Raw genomic sequence first — 21,745 nt, forward strand, 5'->3', positions numbered from 1 at the left:
GTGGTAGGGAATGGGCACTGGTGAAGGAATGGGTTCTTGAACTTTGTATGGGGAAAACACGAGCACAAAAATGTATAAAACTGTAACTGTACCCTCACGTTGATTCACTAATTAAAAATAATTTTAAAAATAAAAATAAATAAATTTAGCCTCTACCAAGCCCATAACTCTAAAAATGTAAAATCATTTACATGCATGTGCATTCTCTGTTTCAAAGAGTAATAAAACACTACTTTATCTTAAAGGGACTTATGTGAAAGGAAGGAAGCCAATTATAAATTTAAAGTAGAAAGCATGAAATACAACTCAGTCTGTTGGGGACTAAGGAGGTGGGTGGGGGGCAAAAGTCATTCAGTGCCACCAAAGCTAAGGTAGTATAAGGGATCACAGGAGGGGAGTCTGTAGATGAGCTAGGAATCTGATATCAAAAAGGTTCATTGAATCCAGATAAAATCTACTTACAGAGGGGAAGGATGGCCCAGGCAGCAGAAGTCCCTTTCGGGGGGACACTGACCTCTGATACTGCTGTGGTCACATTGATCTCTACAGGGAACAAAAGGATTTAGCTTAGAAAAGAATAGGAATTTAGAATTAGAAATTTGCCCCTCATGTAGACACTCAGATCCTTGCATTCACCGTTCACATTCAGTACTGACTCTAAATTTATACCAAGAAAAACTGGTCTAGTATTTGAATCACATGCTGTAATAGCTATTCCATTAATGGTTCTCCAACAGAACCTGAATAAATCAGGTCAGGCTGAGATTTGCAAGTTATAAGTATTCGGTGTTTAAACGTAGGTTACCAAAACAGGGGCACAACTAGTAGTTAAAGGCTGAATTAATTTAACGTAATATAAGCAATACAGACTGTGACTGTTAGTTAGGATTAACAGTTTGCAACACTGAACCCAATACCTCCAGGAACTAGTCCACTAGTTGGTGAAATTTCTGTTGTGTTGGTATCTTTTGTTTCACTGTAAGTCACAGTAGTTGCAGTACCTGAATTATAAAAACCAAGAACCTGGTTAATGCCAAGGTACTTGGGTGGCTGCTTACTTCAGACAAGCCATGTGTTATCTTGTTGTGGTTGTTTTGTTTTTGGACAAAAAACCATGGGAAACAGGCAAACCACTGCTCAACCAACTTCCATAGTGAATATGTCAAAACAGAAAAGTAGTCCTCAGTCAAAACCAGAGACGTAGGAGGCGATGAGAGGAACCTTCAGGATTTAGAACTTGACAATTCAAAAAGATGTATATTTACTCTGATGACCCCTTGAAACAATGCCTCAGACTCCTGGGAGTTATAAGAAAATCTCTTTTAAATCTCATTACCAGGCACACTCATTTTTACTACCACATTGTTTTCAATTGCTTTTTCAGTAAACTGGGCTAGTACTCATGGTACATAGCTCTGTATTAAGCTAATAAAAAATTCATAATGAGTTCTTTGCTCTCCACATGCAAGTTTAATCTGACAATCAAAAGTTTTACAACAGAAAAGTAAAACAAAACTTTGATTTAATTGTGTTTATGAGAGTATCACCCACTGGACGAGAAGGTGTTCTGTAAGTAAAATGTCATGCTTTTCCTTTTGAAAAAGAATATTAAGACTTTGCTTAATGATCTACAAGTTGGCTAGCTCAGAGCTGTTATGGGGGCAAAATGGCATAAGTCATTATAAGTAGCCTGGTGATTTAAAAACTCATTATTTTAATACAGACTTACCATACATTGAATTGACTTAAAAGTACTGAAATAATAACTTGAATCCTTGAAATACTGAAATAATAATGAAACATTAGCAGGAATGCTCTTAAATCTAAGAGTCCAAACAAAATTCCTAAAATTTAGATCATTTTCTTTGTTGTAAGCATCTTGTTCTCTTTATTGCACACACACAATCTGTTTGTGGTGGATAAGTATAAAGGCTTACTTTGACAACCCTGGCCATTTTCTTCTAGATTGTATCCATTGGGACAGGAACAGGTATATTTAGGAGAGTGATCATTAATTTGTGGTGCTGGCAGGCATAAGTATTCACATCCTCCATTCTCCATGTCTTCTTGACACCAATTTTTGCCTAATCAGAAGCAAAAGTTCCTTAACACAGGCATCCAAGTGTCTGGTATACAGAAAGCTCTATTACTCTAAATGCTCATGATATCTTTAAAAGACCTTATGGAGACAAATCTTGTCTTTAAAGTAGAACCAATACCAGTGAAGAGTAAACATAAGGGTAGAGGCAGTGGGCTCAAAGAACAGCACACAGCCATCCGCCCTCTTGGTGAAGAAATTTCTTGCAAGTGAAATATAAATTCTGCCATAAACAGATGGGTGGTAAGAGTGTGGGTGAAAGGAGAAGTGCCAAGTCTGGCACTCACTGTTGGTCCCTGAAGGTTCACAGGAAGGAGTTATACATGCTCTCCTCATTGGTCCCACAAAGTGGAAGAAACAGCTATAGAGTATTGTGAGGGCATTTATTTTGATGGAATGAGTCAAGTGTTTTGATCAGGAGCCAATATGATCAAATGTATCTGAGGATCAGGCAATCAATATATAAGATAGAACAAAAGAAAAAAGAAAGGCTGAGAATGTTCATGGCATAAAAATAGTGCATTTATGGCTAGTGCAATACTCTTGAAATGAAGAGCAAGGAGATAAGACTGAAATAAAAGATTGAACATTGAGGATAAATAAGAATGAAGATTGGAAACTCACTAGGAAATCAGAAATATATCAAATAGGTTCAATCAAATGATAGGCTCAAAGTGTTTGACATATTTACAATTAAACTTTAAAGTACAGATAGCAAGTTGTTTTCTAAAAGAGCTTCTGCACCCTGGCAGGTTCTGTGACATGATTATTAAGGGTTATGCTTTCTGACGTTACCTGATGGCTGTACAAGCTCATGGTAGACAATAATGTCTTGGGCATCGTTAAGGTTGTTGACTAGTGTGGCCAGTTCTGTTCCAGTGAATTTATTGGCACTATAGACAGCTTCATTTTCCCCATCTATCCAGAAGACACGGTCCTAAAATGTAACCCCCAAATTAGTACAAAAAATAATTGACATGTCACTATTTTAGGTCACTGGCAGTTTAGTCGATTATATTTATCTAATGCTGATCTGAAACATCAGATGTACATTCACAAGAGAAACAATTACAGCTTTCTTAAAGTATTAGGGTTAAAAGGAATTCATTTCTACTGTCCTCGATTTTAGGTGATATAATTCAAGTCATGCTCCTCTGCCCACCTTTCCTCCCTGTTGCCTTTTCTCTCTGTGGTGCTACAGTAACTCAAAGGTACACTTAGGTGTGGGGCAAGGATTTACCTCAAATATTGTTAGTGCGAGAGGATGAGCGAGAAACTCCAGAGACTTTAGGACTATCCTGCGATCTTGGCCGTTCAAGTCCACACTGGATAACATGTGCAACTTGGAATCAAGCCAGTAGAGACGACTCTTTATTAAGTCTAGATATAAAAAAAAAGTTGTCATTGTATGATAGGTTAGTATAATACTAGTCTCTGACAACAATATCTGAAGAACTCCATTTTCTACTTTCACAGTCCTTCTCCAGCAAGTGGTCTTGGTTTGGGTGATAATGACCTTCTGCAGCAGCATGCATCACATCATGCAGAGGACTCAAGGAGTGCCTCCATTTATTGAATTAACTAACTCAAAATATGTCGCCCAAATTATAGGAGTAACAAAAAGAGACTAGCAGTTGGTAGTGCTCCCAGGCAAAGCAAAGCAAAACCAAAAATAGCTTAGAAGCAAGGCAAATGAAAACAAGGCAAAAGAAAACTTAAAATTTAGGAAATGATATGCCAGGATATTTAAGATGACAGATCCTTGGGGGTGGGTACAATACATTTGTGTCACATATCAGGTCCAAATGGACAGAAAAGCTAATAAGTATGGAGGATGCCATTAGTTAAGTCTATCATTCTACTTAAACAGCTTATTCTCATCTAATATTTCAATTCTGTAGGGAGCCATCTTACAGAGCTTGGCTCTTATCGTCTAGTCAAGCGGAGGCTGCTTGGGATTCCTGTGATCTTATCATTTCACCACTTGTCTCACTAGCCAACGGCCATGCCTGATCAACATTTTACTATTGTTCCTGTGGGGGTCCAAGCATGCATACCACCCCCCTCCCACCAAGAGGTATAAGTATTGTAACTGCTGTGAATAAACTCTCTCTCTCTCTCCTCCTCCTTCTGTCTCTGCGTCTGTTCATTCGGTTACGTCCCCTCCTTAGCCCCACGAAGGGTCCTCCCTGCGGGACAGGATGGGACCCCACATCTGGCGCCCAGCGTGGGGCACTAGGGGACCACCGAACGCCCGGTCAAGTTCACGTCGGCCGACGAATTCACGGAAAAGTGAGTGTCTCTGAGGGTCGCCTCTCTCTTGGCGCACACCCTGGTATGGGACCGGGCTTGAATACAGTCTCGTGTTGAGGACGAGACGGTCACTGGCGGAAAGGCTTGAATTCCCTTGTCTTGTGTGTATGTGTGAGTGATTGTGCAGTCTTGGACGTCCTCGTCCTTGTACTGAGTCTGTGGCTCCACGACTTGGCATCCTTAAGATCCCTTTAAGGTTACGGAGTCCGATTGGGCTGTCTGCGATTCCACGAGGAACATATGGTCTAGGGTGGTGCTGGTTTAGACACCGGCCGCAAGTCACCTCTCAGGCTGATCCACTATGGCTAAGTTCCTCACCAGCCAGACATGCATCTGAGTGGTTTGTTATGAGTGTCCCCATCCCCCCCGCCCCCTTCTTGTGTCTTTTGTGTTTTCATTTCTGTCGAGTTGGCAGAAACTACCTCCCAGTGTAGACAGTCACTGGTGGAAGGTCGAATCCCTTTGTCCTGTGTTTTCATTTCTGTCTAGTTGGCAGAAACTACCTCCCAGTGTAGACAGTCACTGGTGGAAGGTCGAATCCCTTTGTCCTGTGTCTTCATTTCTGTCGAGTTGGCAGAAACAGCCTACCAGTGAAGCAGCAACTGGTGGAAGGCTTGAACCCCTTTGTTCTGTGTTTTCATTTCTGTCGAGTTGGCAGAAACAGCCTACCAGTGACCCTTTCTTTTCTCTTCTTGCTTTATGGCCTGCTTATCCTCTGTTTCCAAGGCTCCCTCAGTCTGTGGGGATGAGGCCACCCCCATGCACGGAACTGACTCCTCAAATTCTACTACTTGATTTAAAAGACTGCTTTTTCTCAATTCCCTTGCATCCTGATGATAACCCCCGCTTTGCCTTTAGTTTGCTAGCTTCTAATTAGAAAGAGCCCAATGTACATTGGAGCAACCCCATTGTCAGGGGGATAAGACCAAAGATAATGTGGACGTCCGTAGGGCAGGTTCAGGAATTTCAGTGTGAATGTGGTGAGTGGGTGCGCACCCTCGTGAAAGAAGGACCGGTCCGAGCGAGTGCAGGAGTGTGCTTTGTGCGTGTGCCTTTAGTGTGTGTGTAATTGTCTCATTATCTTTCTCTTAGTTCTGCTTATTATTATCAGCAGAGAAGGCAGGAAAATGCAAGATCATGTGGTTAAGTGTTTAATAATATCAGGAAATAAAAGTATATCACTAAGGTAGCTTATCCCCAAATCTGATAAGAAGTCACTAGTTCCCTGCCTCAGAACTAGTCTTGACCAAGAAAGAAAAATGCTAGCATCTGACCACCTTAGGTTTCAACAATTTTGAAAAGGTTTTGCCAGCTTATATCAACAAAAGCGCTTTCTTGACCCATTTTTAACAAGCAGGAAACGGGCTGGTCAGGCAGAGAAACGGGGAGCAATGTTCCCAATCGGCCGACAGGGCTTAACTTTCCCCTGGGGACTTGTTCCTTCCTTTCTCAGTCTATCAGTTTTTTCCTTGCTGTTTCTGAAGGGTCAGATCGATAGATCAACTGCAGATGTGTGCACATGTACGTGTGGTGTTTTTAGTGAACTTATTGTCTGTCTGTTTGTTTGTCTGTCTGTCTCTCCATGTGGAACACTTGAGTGCTGGAGCCAGAGTGAAAATCAGTGGTAAAAATTAGGCCTGGGGAAAACAGGATCATCTCAAGAGATCAGAGTGATATGCAGTTCAGCAATTTAAAGGATCTATGTGATTTTGGAACCTGTTAGACCAGGTTTAAACAAAGATTTCTAATTAGAATGTGGCGCCTACAAAGAAATTGAAATTTTTATTCTAAATTTCTTATTGGAAGAACATTAATAGTTATTAACAGTTGAAATTCTTTTGAATTCCAGTAGCTGTACTATCTAGAAAAAGCTACAGAGCTAGAGCCAGAAAACTAAAAGTGAAATAAGAATTCAGAGAGTGCAAGGCTTTATCTTAAAAGCCTCAGCCAATTTTAATGAGGAATTTAGCTGTTTTTCAAGCAACAGAGGTACAGAAACCCTCAAAATAAACAAAGTTTACTTGTGTTTCCATAAACATTTGACAGTCCAAATGCTTTTCTTTCTATGCTATTATCAAAGTTTGGTTAAAAAAAAAAAAATATATATATATAAATACCCATAGGGCTTTTTCTGTGTTTGAAAGCATATTTGTATTGTGGAATTGATAAAGTTAGAAAGCTTGTGATTTGAACTAACTAAGGTACGAGAACTACTGAACTTAAGCCAAAGAAGATTTACTCATGTTTCATAAAAATTGATGGTTTAAAGGTCTTATGCTGTTGTGTAAATGTACATATGCATCTATATTGGATTATTAGAATGTGAGCTGAAATAGTTGTGGTTAAAAACAGGTTCGAAGAGTAATGGTTTAGTTAAAATATGTTTTTCTAGAGTTATAAAATTGGTTGCAAAATTTATTCTACAAGTGTTTTATTTGATCTGAGACTCGGTAACTAAAATTTCTATTGATACTTAGCAAAGAATTATAATAGATTAATCTCAGGTGTCAGCCTGATAGTCTAAAGCCATAGTATTGGGCCTTGGTTAAAGTTTGAGATGTGGGAACTTTTACTGACTATTGTTAAGTCAGTCTGTCCAGTACATGAAAATGCATGTTATTATTCTGATAACTTTATTCATTGCAAAGCTTTGTCACCAGGTATCATACCTAGCTCGGACCATCAGAGAACTTTGTACGCAAGTGTGAGATCCTTAATGTTTTATGGTAATCTATGAGTGTTTTAATCTTTATATTTGTGTTTTCCTAGAAATCAGAATTCTAAGATGTCTCCTGGTTAATTTCTAATGTGAAGTGAACTTTTGCCAAGTGAATATATGTTGTAAGAACTTTCTAAACCTTTTTGAATATCTATAGAACTGACAATGCTTTTGAAATGGTATGGCAGAGCAGTTTTGTCGTGTTAAATGAGATGATTGATAATTAGTGTCCAAATTTGGGAAATCATGTTGTACTGAGTTTAGTAAAATAAGAGTTTAAATTTGTGGGACGACTATAAGGAATATAGATGTATGTCTTAAGTCAGAAAGATAATGGATGCAGATATCATCAGTTGGAAAAAGGAAAGTAGTTCTGTTAAAGTGAAGTTGATTTTGAAATGGGTTGAAGGAAAGGTACAGGACAGAATGAATATAAAGGAATGTGTAGGTTTGAGGTTGTGTTTGAAGGAAAGAAACTGATCACTGTTTTAAGAAACTCTTTAAATCACATACAGAATTGTTCTAGTATGTTTTTGGTAGGATCTATGGAAAAGATATTGGATGGATTGTCTGGACTCCTGTTACAGTGCTCTTAGATAATTGAGTTCTTCAAAAGTTTCGAGAAATCAAGGGTTTTTCAAATGAGATTAAATGAATTAGACATGTTTAACTGTACACTGGACTCCCAGTACAGTGCTCTTATCAATGGGAAGTCAACATTTTCAACATGGGATTGAATGGGTTAAATATGATGTTAAATTGTACACCTTTTTCTCTACAGATTTTAGCGTCTTTGACTAGGAACCACAACAAATGGGTGTGTTGTATCTCACTGTGAGTAAAGTGAAATGTTTTTCTCTTCTTTGTACCTTCGGTATGTTTTTGATGCTTCGTGGCACTATGTTGGTTTGCATAAATCCAGACAAAAGTCTTTCCTCTCTGTAATAGGGTCTACCCCTCATGCAGACAGGAAAATCAATTATGGGACCCCAAAGCCCTCTTTCAGGGAAAGAGTCAAGGGATTGGTCTAAATGACAGGAGCAGGTATTTAACAGGTACTGTTTCAAGTACCCTACAAACCTCAGGGAGACCCTGGAGGCCAGTTGGCTTAAGGAAAGAATGGAAATCATCACTGCTATGGAAAATGAGAAATCCGGGAATCTGTGTGACTGACACAATCTGGGCCTACTCAGCATCAAGAAAAACCCTGGAAACCAGGATCTCTCTCAGCTCTGAAAAAGGGAGGGGATGGACTCCTTTCTGCCAGGATGCATCTACGGAAAAGGCCACCTCCAGTTCAACCTGAAAGCTCGAGACCATCCAGTTCATCGTGGGACATTTATGGCCAGGCCTGGGTAACTCTGACGTGCCACATAAGATTAATGCCGTTATTGGTGTGCCTCCTGTCTTTAGCCCAACCCCCAGGACTTCTCAGTAAATAATGGGGTACCCCAATATGGAGAGTTCTCCAATCTTGCTGTGTTTATGCAAAAGAACAAGTCAGATTTGTTAAGCCATCAGGCAAATTTTAAAATGAAGGTGGAGAGAAAACCATGTTTCTGTAACTTGCCTTTTAAAGAATCAGATTCAAATTCTACAGAGTGATCTAGTAAATGTATTCTAATCTTGACCTAAAAGGTATCCCTTTTGGATAATTCAGGTAAAATGTGTTTTGCTGACTGTAAAGTAAGCAGCCTAGTCTTTGGGACTCAATGTTGAACTTGCTATCACTAGTCTGAAAGCCATCTTTCATGGGAAGGAACTCAGTACTGTGATTTCTGTTTCATTAATGAACCTAGTGGAAATTCTGGGCTTCCTTTCCTAACACTTGTTCAGCATCAAGGAATTTACCAAGGAGAGGATTGGCAGCTTGACATCAAGTAAATGATCAAATGCTCATATTCTAGGTATAAATATCTACTGCTTCCAAATGACAGCTTCAGTGGATAGGTAGATTTTCCAACCTGAGAAGTGGTGTGGTGCTTCTAGGCCACTAGAAAAATCTGGACATAGGAAGTCATTTTCTATCAACCATGGGTGGAGCAGTTATTCTTTTCCATTGTTTTTATGACAGAAATGGGTATGGCATTATATTGCTTTGGGTTCTGTTGCTTTAACTCTTATGTCTCCTAAGACAGCAAACTATTTTGTCCTTACTAGGTCAGAAAGGACCTTCCACATCTCCAGAGTCTAATCATTTCAAAGTGCCATCCCTCAGTCTAATTGATCTGATCTTTTCTTTCAGATAACTTCAGGAACCCACCAGTTCATTGCCTGGGGCCCACTAAAAACTAAGGTAGCTTGAGGTTTCACCCCTTGTGCAGGCAGGGTCTGCGCCCCTCTGTCAGCATGAAGCAGCTTCAGAAGATGGATCACCGACCATTTTCCCCTTAAAGATTTAAGGTGGTGAAATCTCTAGGGAGGAATATGATGTAGGCAGGTAGATAGGAAAAGGCCCTTGGCAATGAAACAGATTAATAAAGTCTCTGGGAAGGAGAATACTGAGACTGACCCACCCTGTGGATACAGAAAACAGACCTGATAAGACTTTCTAAAGAAGACCATCACCACTCCCAACCTCCCTGGTAACCTCCTTAGCAACGGACTTTTACCCGAGAAGAAGCCCCCACGTGGGGGCAGGTTGAAGAGACCCTATAAAAGACACCTTGAACAAAGGAAGCCTGCGCATATGCTGCCTGAGCCCATGTGCTGCTTGTGCCATGTGGCCCAGCACATGTGTCGCCCGCATCTCCCCCCTTGAGATGTGTACTTTCATGCTTTCGTGTTTGTGTCACAGTGGATACCAGACAATGCCTCCCCTGACCACATTTAATTTAAAACAAAACAGGGGGAGATGTAGGGAGCCATCTTACAGAGCTTGGCTCTTATCGTCTAGTCAAGCGGAGGCTGCTTGGGATTCCTGTGATCTTATCATTTCACCACTTGTCTCACTAGCCAACGGCCATGCCTGATCAACATTTTACTATTGTTCCTGTGGGGGTCCAAGCATGCATACCACCCCCCTCCCACCAAGAGGTATAAGTATTGTAACTGCTGTGAATAAACTCTCTCTCTCTCTCCTCCTCCTTCTGTCTCTGCGTCTGTTCATTCGGTTACGTCCCCTCCTTAGCCCCACGAAGGGTCCTCCCTGCGGGACAGGATGGGACCCCACACAATTCTAGAAGCAATCATTAAAGTTATCTGATGAAAGTCCAGAATTAAGTATGGAGAAGAGTTAAGATGGTAAAGATAGCTGAACTCATGAAGGAAACAAACACATACCAAGTGTAATTCCATTGGGCCATTGGATATCCACTGTCACCAATGACCGTCTATCAAATCCATTCATTCCTGCTTTTTCTATTTTGGCTGGTTCTCCCCAATCTGACCAGTAAACAAAGCTAGGAATAAATAAATCAGAAATAAGTCATAGATGCTTAAAAGGAATAAAGTTGTAGCTTGAGACAAAAGTTAAAATACGAGAATTACTAGAAAATTCTAGGGATTGGCTTCTCTAAAACAAACAGTAATACTTAGGTCTAAATTATGGTCTCAGTAAACAAAAGTTAACATTAAGAATTTATGGGCTTATTAACCATCTTAATCTACATAAGTCTGACATTTAAATTCTAGCTTGAAAGCACAGGTTATATGAAAGACCAAGTCTTTTTTGCAGAGTGAAAGATGAGTATCTGTTGAGTTCTATGTTAAGGGCTGGCTCATGATGCTCTTAATTAGTCTTCCTGGGAGTATACTCTGGTTTCTACAGTCTTAGTCCACTTCCTAAGCAGCTTTTCCATGTTACTAAGTGGAAATTTAGGGACACATCTCTAAGAAATGTTCTTGTGGAGCTCTATGTATTTTAATTGGATTTTCAGACAATTAGAACTTTCAGATAAAAGTCTTGATAATGTGATCACCCAACGCCCTACAATTTCTGCCACTTCTTAGATCTGATCATCCAGAATGAACCAGGTAAAATGTGCAGCGAGGAATTAAATTTCACTTTTGTTGAAGCTGGGTGGCCACAGGATTCAGATACAGTAAATCTCAGATTGGAAAGGTTTCATTACTGTGATGGTGTCAGCACTGACGCAACTTAGGTGTTGGGGCTAGGGCACAATCTCGATGAGACCATCCTAAGATTGCTTAACCATGGCAACACTGACACCTTGTCCTGTGGGCTTTCAGGACTACCTCACACAGCAGCTAGAAGGCTAGGCAATGAAAAAAAGAATACAAACCCAGACAATGGGTCCACAGCTATGGAGGCAGGCTCTCGCAAGTCAGAGTTAAACAGGCGTTTCCTCTTGGTTCCATCTAGGGTAGCTACTGAAATAGTCTTAGAAGCCGCATCAGTCCAGTAGATGGTCTTGTACACCCAATCAACAGCAATGGCTGCAGGATTATAGACATTGTCGATCATTTTAACATGTCTACCAACCTTGTCATCAATTGAGGCACTGAAACAGAATAGGCCACAAGAAATTTAAGAGTTTTACACCATCAAAGCCTATGAATGGACTCTGTGCTTGCAAAATGGTCAACAGTTTTGTTCAGAAGGAACTCTAATAAAACCATAGCTCCAAACTCAGGTTATCTAAGCCATGATGCTGATACTAAATAATGTTGGTTTTATAGATGCTGGTTATCTATTCTATGTGTTTAATAACAACATACTTTCCAATAATTTGTTTCACTAAGTTTTCCACTATATATATAAAAAAAACTGTCACTACCATTTCTATCTGTAGTGACTACACACTACCTTTAGTTAACTGCAAAGAGGGAGAGAATGGAGAAATTAATATGTGATCTGCTATCTTTCTAACTATAGCCCTCTTCATAGATAACTGCTAGTTTCTAGTTAGGAAGTGCTGATAAACTTTAAGAGCCAGAGCTTAGGTTGACTATCACCAGCTAATTAAATGTTAGGTTGCACTAGAGAGAATCCTCCAAATTGTCCCATGTCAGAACAGAACTGAAAGTTACCTGAAGATGGCCTTTTGGCTCAGATCAGCCCAGAACAATTTCTGAGCAGCAATGTCTGCATCCAGGGCCACAGTGTTTCTCAGCTGTTCAACTAGTTGGATATATTCTTTCCTCTCTAAGCCAATCTTCCTGATGTCCCTTCGGTTGGTAAAGATCAGACTTGGCTCTTTGCCTGTAAGACAGAAGTCAGGTTTGGGGTTGACTGAAATAAGGCAAAGTCTGTTTAAAACTCCTCCACCCAACAGAGAACCATTTAAAAGTGAAGGCACTGCTGTAGTACTTTCTAAAGTAATCTTGCCAGAATACATGCCCTGGGACCTGCAAGTGCTTTCCAGTGTTAAGTAGGCAGTGGTGTGTGTGGGGGGGGCGGGGGGAGGGGATATGGTGGTTGTCACAGAATCCAAGATTAGGGTAGCTGATAAACAAGTGATTTACTTGAATTGCTTGCTCTCACGTCATTAGAAACAGAGTAAGAAAACCTGGTTGATAGGATTGGTTCATATGCCAAAAGAATGATCAAGGCATGTGTCTAAAGGAATGATCTGCCATTTTAATTCCATATGTAATCTGTTGGAGTCACTGGCTGCACCTTTGAGAAGGAGGTGAACTCAAAAGTACCAGAGTAAATCCAGTATAAGCCCATTTACCTACCCCGGTGCCATTGGTACAGCTAAGTGGCCCCTGAGCACATCTGGGCCCAAGTATCAAGTCCATTTACCTACTGCCTTGCACACACCAGTGGCAAGATCCATTTGATAGCCACGACTACATTCACATTTGTAACCGCCTTTTAAGTTGATGCAAATTTGACTGCAGATTCCTGGATTTTGGCATTCATCAATATCTAGAAGGGAGTTGAAAGTTAGTTTGTCTGAAAGGCACATGAAAAAGTGCTCTGCATCACTAATCATCAGAGAGATGCAGATCAAAACAACCATGAGATACCACCTCACACCACAGAGACTAGCACACATCCAAAAGAACAAAAGCAACCGCTGTTGGAGAGGATGTGGGGAGAAAGGGACCCTTCTTCACTGCTGGTGGGAATGCAGACTGGTTCAGCCCTTCTGGAAAACAATTTGGACGATTCTCAAAAAATTAGATATTGAATTCCCATTTGACCCAGCAATACCACTGCTGGGAATATATCCCAGAGAGGCAAAAAAGTACAATCGAAACAACATCTGCACATGTATGTTCATTGCAGCACTGTTTACAATAGCCAGAATCTGGAAAAAACCCGAATGCCCCAAAACGGATGACTGGTTGAGGAAACTTTGGTACATCTATACAATGGAATACTATGCAGCTGTTAGAAAAAAGGAAGTCAAGAATTTTGTAGTTAAGTGGATGGGCATGAAAAGGTTCATGCTGAGTGAAATGAGTCAGAAAGAGAGAGACAGACATAGAAAGACTGCACTCATCTATGGTATATAGAATATCAGAGTGGGAGACTAATACCCAAGAACTGTAGAAATAAGTACCAGGAGGTTGACCCCATGGCTTCGAGGCTGGCCTCACGTTCCGGGGAAAGGGCAACTCAGAGAAGTGATCACCAGCTACATTGTAGTCGAAGGCCATGTGGGGGAAGGGAGTTGCGGGCTGAATGAGGGCTAGAGACTGAGCACAGCAGCCACTCAACACCTTTATTGCAAACCACAACAGCTAATTAGAGAGAGAGAGAACAGAAGGGAATGCCCTGCCACAGTGGCAGGGTGGGGTGGGGGGGAGATGGGATTGGGGAGGGTGGGAGGGACGCTGGGTTTACGGGTGGTGGAGAATGGGCACTGGTGAAGGGATGGGTTTCCGAACTTTGTATGAGGGAAGTATAAGCACAAAAGTGTATAAATCTGTAACTGTACCCTCACGGTGATTCTCTAATTAAAAATAAATAAATTATATATATAAAAAAAAAGTTGGTTTGTCTGTTCCTCACACTAGAGACAAACTGCCCTGACCCATCCTCTGTAGGAATTAGATTCTCTTCTTGAACTTACCTCCACAGGTTTTTCTGTCGATCAGTTCAAACCCAGCTGCACAATCACATTCATAACCTATAACTAGGTCTTTACAGATGTGGGAACATCCACCATTATTAACCAAGCATTCATTTACATCTGAAATGAAATGTATTTGAGTTACTTTATAGTTCATTTAAGCTGGTGTTTATTCTAAAAAATATTTTTCTCCTTAAACATCTTAGCTACATGTGAGAACTAATCTATCATTAGTCTGGTCAGATCCATGCATAAAGAAAATCTAATCTGATTTTTGTTGTTGTTGTTGTTCTTAAAGATAAGGGATTTCAGAGTCCACAGGGGCAAAATAAACTCTATATTCTTGGCAAGTAGTATCTCTGGTTCAGACAACTCTAACTATGCAGTATTTTGTCAGTCTGGGCTTTTAAATCATCAAATTTCACTCCTCACACTATCAGTTGAACTTAACTTATTAAAAGCAGTTTAACTGGGCATTATGCAGGGTTCCAAAAGCATAACCTCTTCTGAATCCAATTAACCTCCCCAGATCTGTACTCTAGCAACCCCCTCACTTACGACATTCTTTCAGGGGCTCGTCACTCCAGTCCCTGCAGTCCTGCTCCTGGTTACATACTTTGCTGCTATCAATACATTCTCCACTTCTGCACTTGAATTTTCCAGGGCCTAGGCACTGATTAACTATAAAGGGAAACACAGAAGAGGGATTCCATTAGTGGGTCTAATCAGAGCAGCCCTTTCCGGGACTCACAAGAAGAGGCCCTTACCATTTTTGCAGTTGACTTCATCGGATCCATCCACACAATCTCGGATGCCATTACACTGCCGGCTGCCATGGATGCAGCTACCATCCTCACACTCAAACTGGTCAGGTCGGCAGGTTCGAGAAGCTACAAGGAAGGGATTAGCACTGTATGATGTGGGCCAAAATGGTTCCCTCTTGGTCCATGGCAACTGCACCAGGAACAGATGTGCAACTGTGATAGAAAGCTACTTACGACAGTTGACCTCGTCGCTGCCATCCTTGCAGTCAGGATCACCATCACATCGCCACTTCTTGTGGATGCACTCGCCAGAGCCACACTGGATCTCACTGGTTGGGCACTTGGTGTGCATCACTAGCTGGCGGCCACACTCTTCCAGGGTCTCGTCTGACAGGTCTGAGCAGTCGACATCATTATCACACACCCAGCTGAGGGGGATGCAGAAGGTGGTGGAGGTGCTGCACTGGAATTCATGGGCTCCACAGGTGGGTGGGGCACAGTCAAGCTCATCACTACCATCACTACAGTCATCTTGGCCATTGCATACAAAGTTCCTGGAGATGCAGCGGCCACTGGAGCATGTGAACTCATCCGCACTGCATGTTATATTACCTATTGAGAGAGAGCATGTGCCACTCAGACTTCTAAGCACCGGTTTCAAAGCCCTAAGTCCCTTATGCTACTCTTTGACCATGACTCTTTAAAATTCTACTTAAGAACTAAAGTAAAATCATAGCGACATCCAAGTTTCTGGAATACTAGAGATATTCTTACCATGTTTAACAAAGAAAAAGGAAAAAAGAGGGATAGTTGAATATGAATAGAAATAAAGGATCAAAAATTAGTTGAAGATGCAAAATTAGAGATGAGAATCACAGTCAACTCTTCAAGGGACAGTGACCAATTAATCACTACGAATTCATTTTGGAAGGCAGAAACTATCTTTAAATGGCCAAACAATTCATCAGACTAGGCCAAATATCACTAGCTGAGAATATTAGGCATTAGCAATAGAGGCAAGCATACATTCATGACAAGCACCATGACAATATCACAAAAAAAGAAGCCATTTGTTATACCATCACTCATACTTTCTTCTCTATTGGCCTTTCGAAAGAGGGTCAGGAATAACAGGTTTCCAACACCAAAGTTTTACAAAGTCATGGCTAAGGCTTGAATAGCAATCTAGCAGCCAGGTATGCTAATAATGATAAGCTAGTCAGACTAGCCTGTTTGAACTTGGACTCAAATTCCTGTTGAACAAATTAAAGTTACAATTTGGTGGTGATTAGAGTAGAGACCATAACTCTCTTGGGAAGCAAAGAATTAAGAGGTTAATACTTGGCAGCTTCAGGGATTACCAATACATAAAAGCTCAATTCTAGGATTTTTTTCTAGGACTGAATACCAAAACTCATTGGACTAGGTGCAGCAGAATTGACCTTAGGAGATGACTTCGACATACAATACTGGTGTTTCAACTGTATAGGCCTTTAGCTCGTTTGTTTTCTACTGCATCAGGAGGCCACACTTGGAAACTTTTAGAGCCCTATAAAGTGGGCGATAGCTTGAAAGAGCGGTCAGAGCAATGTTTGTACAATCTCGAGAATTTCCCAGGGCCTCACCTTTAACATGTAGCATTTTATGAGAAGAATATTTGCCAAGAAGAGTCACATGAGAGAATGGAAAACAGTTTTTACAGGTAAGAACTGTGGTAGAAGGCAAAGGTACCACTGGTTGGGTAGTTTTCTTTCTGGGTCTCTGAGCAAGATGCTAATTTATATTTCTCTCCAATTCAACTTTTACACAGGTTAAAACTTGGAGAAACGTCAATGGAATGCTCAACTTCTTCCAACCAGCAGTTCTGGTTTGGACCTAAAGTGTTTGCTAGCTGTCGCCTCTTTCCAGTGTCACTGAGCTCAAGTGAGGAAGGCAGACGGATTGTAGTCTTAAAAGGGACAAAAGCTTCATTTGAACTTTTAAATCCTAATGTCTGGAGCAACTTACCTTATTTCTATTTGCCTAGAAGAAACACCAAAGCAAGCAATGGTCAATTACCATGTGAGCTTTTCAGAGTGAGGGCAATTAGGAAGGACAAGTAGCTGAGCAGATAAGTGAAGTCACTGAAAAGCAAGTCGATGTAACTGCCATCTTCACGCTTAAGTTAGCTTCCCCTGCCCACCCTTCTTTGAGGAAAAGGGCCTTTGGGATGAGCCACTCAGCCACTCATCTTCTTACCACAGTTTTCTTCATCTTCTCCACTGTCACAATCATTTTCACCATCACATCTCCAGGACACTGGGATACACTGAGTAGAACTGGTGCCACAGCTGATTTCATTTAGGCGGCATGTTCTCATATCTGTTGATGATATACAGTCTCAAAAGAGCCTTCAAACTCATCAGTGCAAAGCTGCTGCTCTGTGCTGCCTGAAGTGTTACACATGAACCTCAGTGGCCTGGCTCACTGGTGAGACTGAGCTTTCTGATTGAAACCGGAGGCAGATCCTTTGCCAGCTCCATTTAAAGCCAGGCCAAACTATGCTACCTGGCTTTGACCCATGACTGAAGGAGCGCTTACCACGTCTCTCCTTCAGGGTTCCTCGGCATGCTCCATACTAGCTTTAGTTTGACTTGGTGTGGTCAGATTTATTAGCTGGCCTGCTCCTTGACCATTACTTATCTACTGGATGGCTTAATGGCTCTGATGTCTTCCTTTGCCTGGGTTCCTTTTAAAGGCTTTCTTCACAAACTCAATTCGATTTACGTCTTGCAACAAGTTATGACATGCCCTAGTTCCTTACTAGTTCTCCATGAAAACTCGGGGGGTAAATCTTTGGCTTGCCCTGCGGTAGCTTAGCTGCCTTGGCCAGTATTCTTATCACTCTCTTCACTTCCTTGTTAGAAGATGGAAATTAACACACTTATCTTTCTTTCTGCTTGATTTTCTTTTGTAGTCATTTTATGGAACTAAACCCTCATTAATGTTAGTCCTTCCCTTTCAGTGCTTTGACAGAATTTGCTGCCTCAAAATGAACTCCAAGCCTTTTCTCATCTTGACATTCAAATTATCATAATTGATCTCTTTCAAGTCATCTTTTCTACCAGCTCATAGAATTTTTTTTTAAATATCATCCTAAAATACTTGTCCTGTGAAATGTTCTCTTCTTTAATGATAAAGTTCCCTACTTTAATGATAATTTTAGGTTGTTTGTGTGTTAAAACTACTCTACTACCCCATGAATAGTCACCTTATCCTTTCACCAATATATTTTAATTTTTCATAACATGAGAAGCAGTGGACCAAAAGCTTATACTTGGCCCAGAGGGGTCCTCTGGTATTGTCTTAGCTTCCAGGATCAGGCTACCATCTGCTCATGATTATTACACATTTGAAATCTATGCACCTAGTCAAGGAGTTCTTAATCAAAACTCTGACTTCAGTCTTTAATTTTCAATAGTGAAGCTGCCCAAGAGAATTTCAGTCTTGTTAGACTGGGGGAAACATACTTTGAAGGAGAATGATCAACCGTTTAATGACTTTAAAGTTGATCTTCTTAAACTTTAAGGGAGGCAAAGAAAAACTAACAGCGAATCATAAAGAATACTTGGAGCTACAAGTATTGGAAAATTTCGAGTCCAAAGCAAGTCACACTCACGGCACTGTTCAGGGCTTTCATCAGAACCATCCTCACAGTCTGGGTCGCCGTCACATTGCCATCGGCTGGGAACACACTGGCCATTGTTGCACACAAAGTCAGACTCAGCACATGTCTTCTTTTCTATTAAAATTTATTTTCAGGGTTAAAGTTTGAAATCATTTCCCAAACTGTTCTTCTCATTAGGAACAAAACTGTGTTTTGATTTTGACATATTTTACTTTAAAAATAAAGTGGAATTAATTAGGACCAAGACTGTCAATAGTCTTTGGGAAATTTAGATGGGGTAGGTGGTGCTACGTAAGGAAAAGGAAGGAAATCATTCGAGAATGATACTAAAGTCAATGTAAGATCAAAGTGCTCTTACATTGTAAGATACATTATAAGTAGTCTTAAGTTGTAAGGTAATTAAGAAAAAAAACTGTGAGAGGATACTTTAAAATGAATTTCTTGTTTAATAATGCTGGTATCAAGTAACTGTTTCATCTTCTTTATGAGTTTTTGTCTACATTATTCAAGCATTGCATTCATAGCTGAACACACTATGCTATGATTGGATCATAGTCTGGTAAACCCTTAACACTGTAAATAGCAAAATAACATAGTTTTTTTTTTACAGTGGTTTGTATTTTTCCTGTAACAAAATCATATGGAATGAAATGTCATTTGAGGTCTTGATCTAGGAGCTTCTCAATATGTTCAGTGTAGACATAGGAAATCAAATTCCAGTACTGAATAATGTTACCCATACAAGACTACTGAGAGGGGAACCTACTAAGAAAAGTCTAAACCTGTGTTTAAGAGATATGATTATATATATATATATGTGTGTGTGTGTGTGTATATACATACATATATACACACATATATATGTGTGTGTATTTTAAAAAAATTTATGCATCATGATTTACAGTACCATTAATGTTTCTGGAATAAAATGCTACTATACCATATCTGTTACCAAGGGATATTGTGCTTAGAATCTAAATTCTAAGTACTAACACCATCCTGTGAAAAGTTGTTGAAGCTGCTATAAAAGTTACTAGTCTGTAACTGAGCACAGAAGTTAAAAGTCTTGCACAAGATATCAGTTCTATTAATTCTTATTAGGGTAAGCCTTTCTCCTATAATTAGATTGACCATGCAACTTGTTGTCCATGTTGTAACAATCTCAGCAGTCATTTGCATCTGTCATCTATATATCTGTTGTATGGTTTCTTAAACCAGGACAGAGAGCACACCAGATAGTTTTGTTACCTTAGCCCTGAAGAAATTAAGAGATTAAGAGACCTGACAAGTAGTCACACAGTATATTCTTAAACTTATGCTTCTCTGATCATACTCTTTCTAGTCTACATACGTATATTCTCAACCCAAATTTCCAGGAAAATCATTCTTCTCAGGCAAAACCTTTTTAGTTTGTGTAGTTCCAATGAAGTTCATCACTAAATATACTTCTGAGATCCATTTCCTAAACAGTTTCACCTATACTTCTTTAGTGTATTTAATGGATCCTGACAATTTAATTCATGGGAGCCATGTGGTGCTGAGGTTTAAATTTGGGTTCACTCAAGAAATGTCTTCACTCAAGACATGAACCCTAGATATGTGCCCATTGAGCTATCTCCCTGGCCTCAGAAACCATGTGCTCTTTGGAAGTATAAAATGATACAAGGATAGGAAGGATTGGATGCATTATTGTTCAAATGAATTATAAATAGGAAAAGACAAATTGCTATCTAAAATTCATCTTCATGAACGTAAACAGGGATAGTTAAAAAAAAGATATTTGAACTGAGACTTGAGATGAATAGGAACTTAGATGTATGACAGAGGAAGAGATTGTAGCAGTTATATGTAGAGTATCTTAGTTACTTAATTATTAGTTTGGCCTAGCATTTATCAAAGAATGAACCACCAGGGCCATTAGAAACACGTAGTTTAAGAATTCAAGTTGAAGAAGACTAAATATGATAGTTGACATGGTTAAAAGAAAGAATTCTGCTAAAAATTGTCCACTAAGCACTTTCAAGAGTGATCTCTGAACACAGCTGGGTTTGGCTCCAGGCCAAATAAGTATTCAGAGGTTTCTGGGCACAGCTCCCACTTCTCTACCTTTAAGTGGATATTTAATTTTTTCCATATAGTGTGATCTTGATTATATACTCATTTAAATTTTTATTTTTGTTTTTGCTTTCTTACCTTCTTACCTCATATGGACACAAAGTTGGAGATGATGTTTAAGCTTTAATGCTTTCATAATTTTGCATGAAGAAGTAGATAAGGACATGACCAAAAAACCCAGTAATGAAACCTGCCTGTAGCCTCTACTTTTTGTCTGCACTTCTAGTTTGCATAGTGGGCATCTTTATATACTTGTATTTTAAAAGTCAAATAAGAATATCACTGTTATTCACACACTATGTTGTATCACAATTTTAAAAAGTAATAGAATAAAGTGATCATACAGAACCTTGAGCATACATTCAAAATATCTATATGCCACCATGAAGTATAGTTTTTAGTTCTCAGAGCATGACATGAGGCTATTCAGATGAAATAAACAAGGATTTCTCACATTGATCTTTTGATATTGGTCAATGGGCATTATGGTACATCCCCATTCTCTTGGAAGGAGACTGTCTTACAATATGTTCAATTCTTCAAACTGAGCTGCTGTTATAGATGGAGAAATAAAGACAACTTCCCTGATCTTTGACTTGTGCTCATTTGGCTCAGAGCAAGGGCCTGAAGATGCCATACTGCAGCCTCAATGCTGGGGATTCCTGAGCCACCCTGGCAGTTCACAGGGACCTCTGGGGCTGCGCCTGGCAATGCTTGGGAGATGATGTGGTGCAGGGACTTGAACCCAGGTCAAGTGCACAATAGGAATGTGTACTGATGATTATGCTATCTCCCACCCCCACACTGGCTTGTAGTTTCTATGGAGAGTCCCTTAAAACTTTAGGGTATTTCTTAGTATCCATGGCTTGCTTTCTTTTCTGGGATCAGAGCCATTTGGAAATTAAAAAAAGAAAGTTTATTCTAAGCGATCTTGTCTCTACTTCTGATCCTTCTCCCTAATTTCAAACGTTTGCTGAACTTAGCTAAACCAGCTTCAGTTATTGGAACTCCTTTTTAACAACCCACACTCAAGTTGGTAACCCTGTGTCTAACAGTCAAATATTTCTCTAGACAAGAAGG

The 21,745-nt window shown here is 40.0% G+C and overlaps 1 protein-coding gene across 4 annotated transcripts in view; it reads right to left on the reverse strand.

Annotated features, from left to right (window-relative positions):
• The window catches only part of VLDLR (very low density lipoprotein receptor), a 46,056-nt gene that overhangs the window by 8,874 nt on the left and 15,437 nt on the right, over positions 1-21,745 (reverse strand). Inside the window, exons 3-17 of one of the 4 annotated variants that reach the window (XM_004600126.2) lie at positions 18,542-18,664; positions 17,122-17,244; positions 15,118-15,495; positions 14,887-15,009; positions 14,678-14,800; positions 14,120-14,239; positions 12,841-12,966; positions 12,123-12,294; positions 11,375-11,593; positions 10,413-10,531; positions 3,339-3,478; positions 2,894-3,035; positions 1,938-2,084; positions 918-1,001; positions 463-543 (exon numbers count right to left, since the gene is read on the reverse strand). In XM_004600126.2, coding sequence (XP_004600183.2) covers positions 463-543; positions 918-1,001; positions 1,938-2,084; positions 2,894-3,035; positions 3,339-3,478; positions 10,413-10,531; positions 11,375-11,593; positions 12,123-12,294; positions 12,841-12,966; positions 14,120-14,239; positions 14,678-14,800; positions 14,887-15,009; positions 15,118-15,495; positions 17,122-17,244; positions 18,542-18,664 — 2,220 coding nt within the window. The remainder of the gene's footprint in view (positions 1-462; positions 544-917; positions 1,002-1,937; positions 2,085-2,893; positions 3,036-3,338; positions 3,479-10,412; positions 10,532-11,374; positions 11,594-12,122; positions 12,295-12,840; positions 12,967-14,119; positions 14,240-14,677; positions 14,801-14,886; positions 15,010-15,117; positions 15,496-17,121; positions 17,245-18,541; positions 18,665-21,745) is intronic. The other 3 variants (XM_055124241.1, XM_004600127.2, XM_055124245.1) reach the window with 3 other exon arrangements.

The sequence above is a fragment of the Sorex araneus genome, chromosome 1 (assembly GCF_027595985.1).
Source record: "Sorex araneus isolate mSorAra2 chromosome 1, mSorAra2.pri, whole genome shotgun sequence".
NCBI classification, from domain to species: Eukaryota; Metazoa; Chordata; class Mammalia; order Eulipotyphla; family Soricidae; genus Sorex; species Sorex araneus.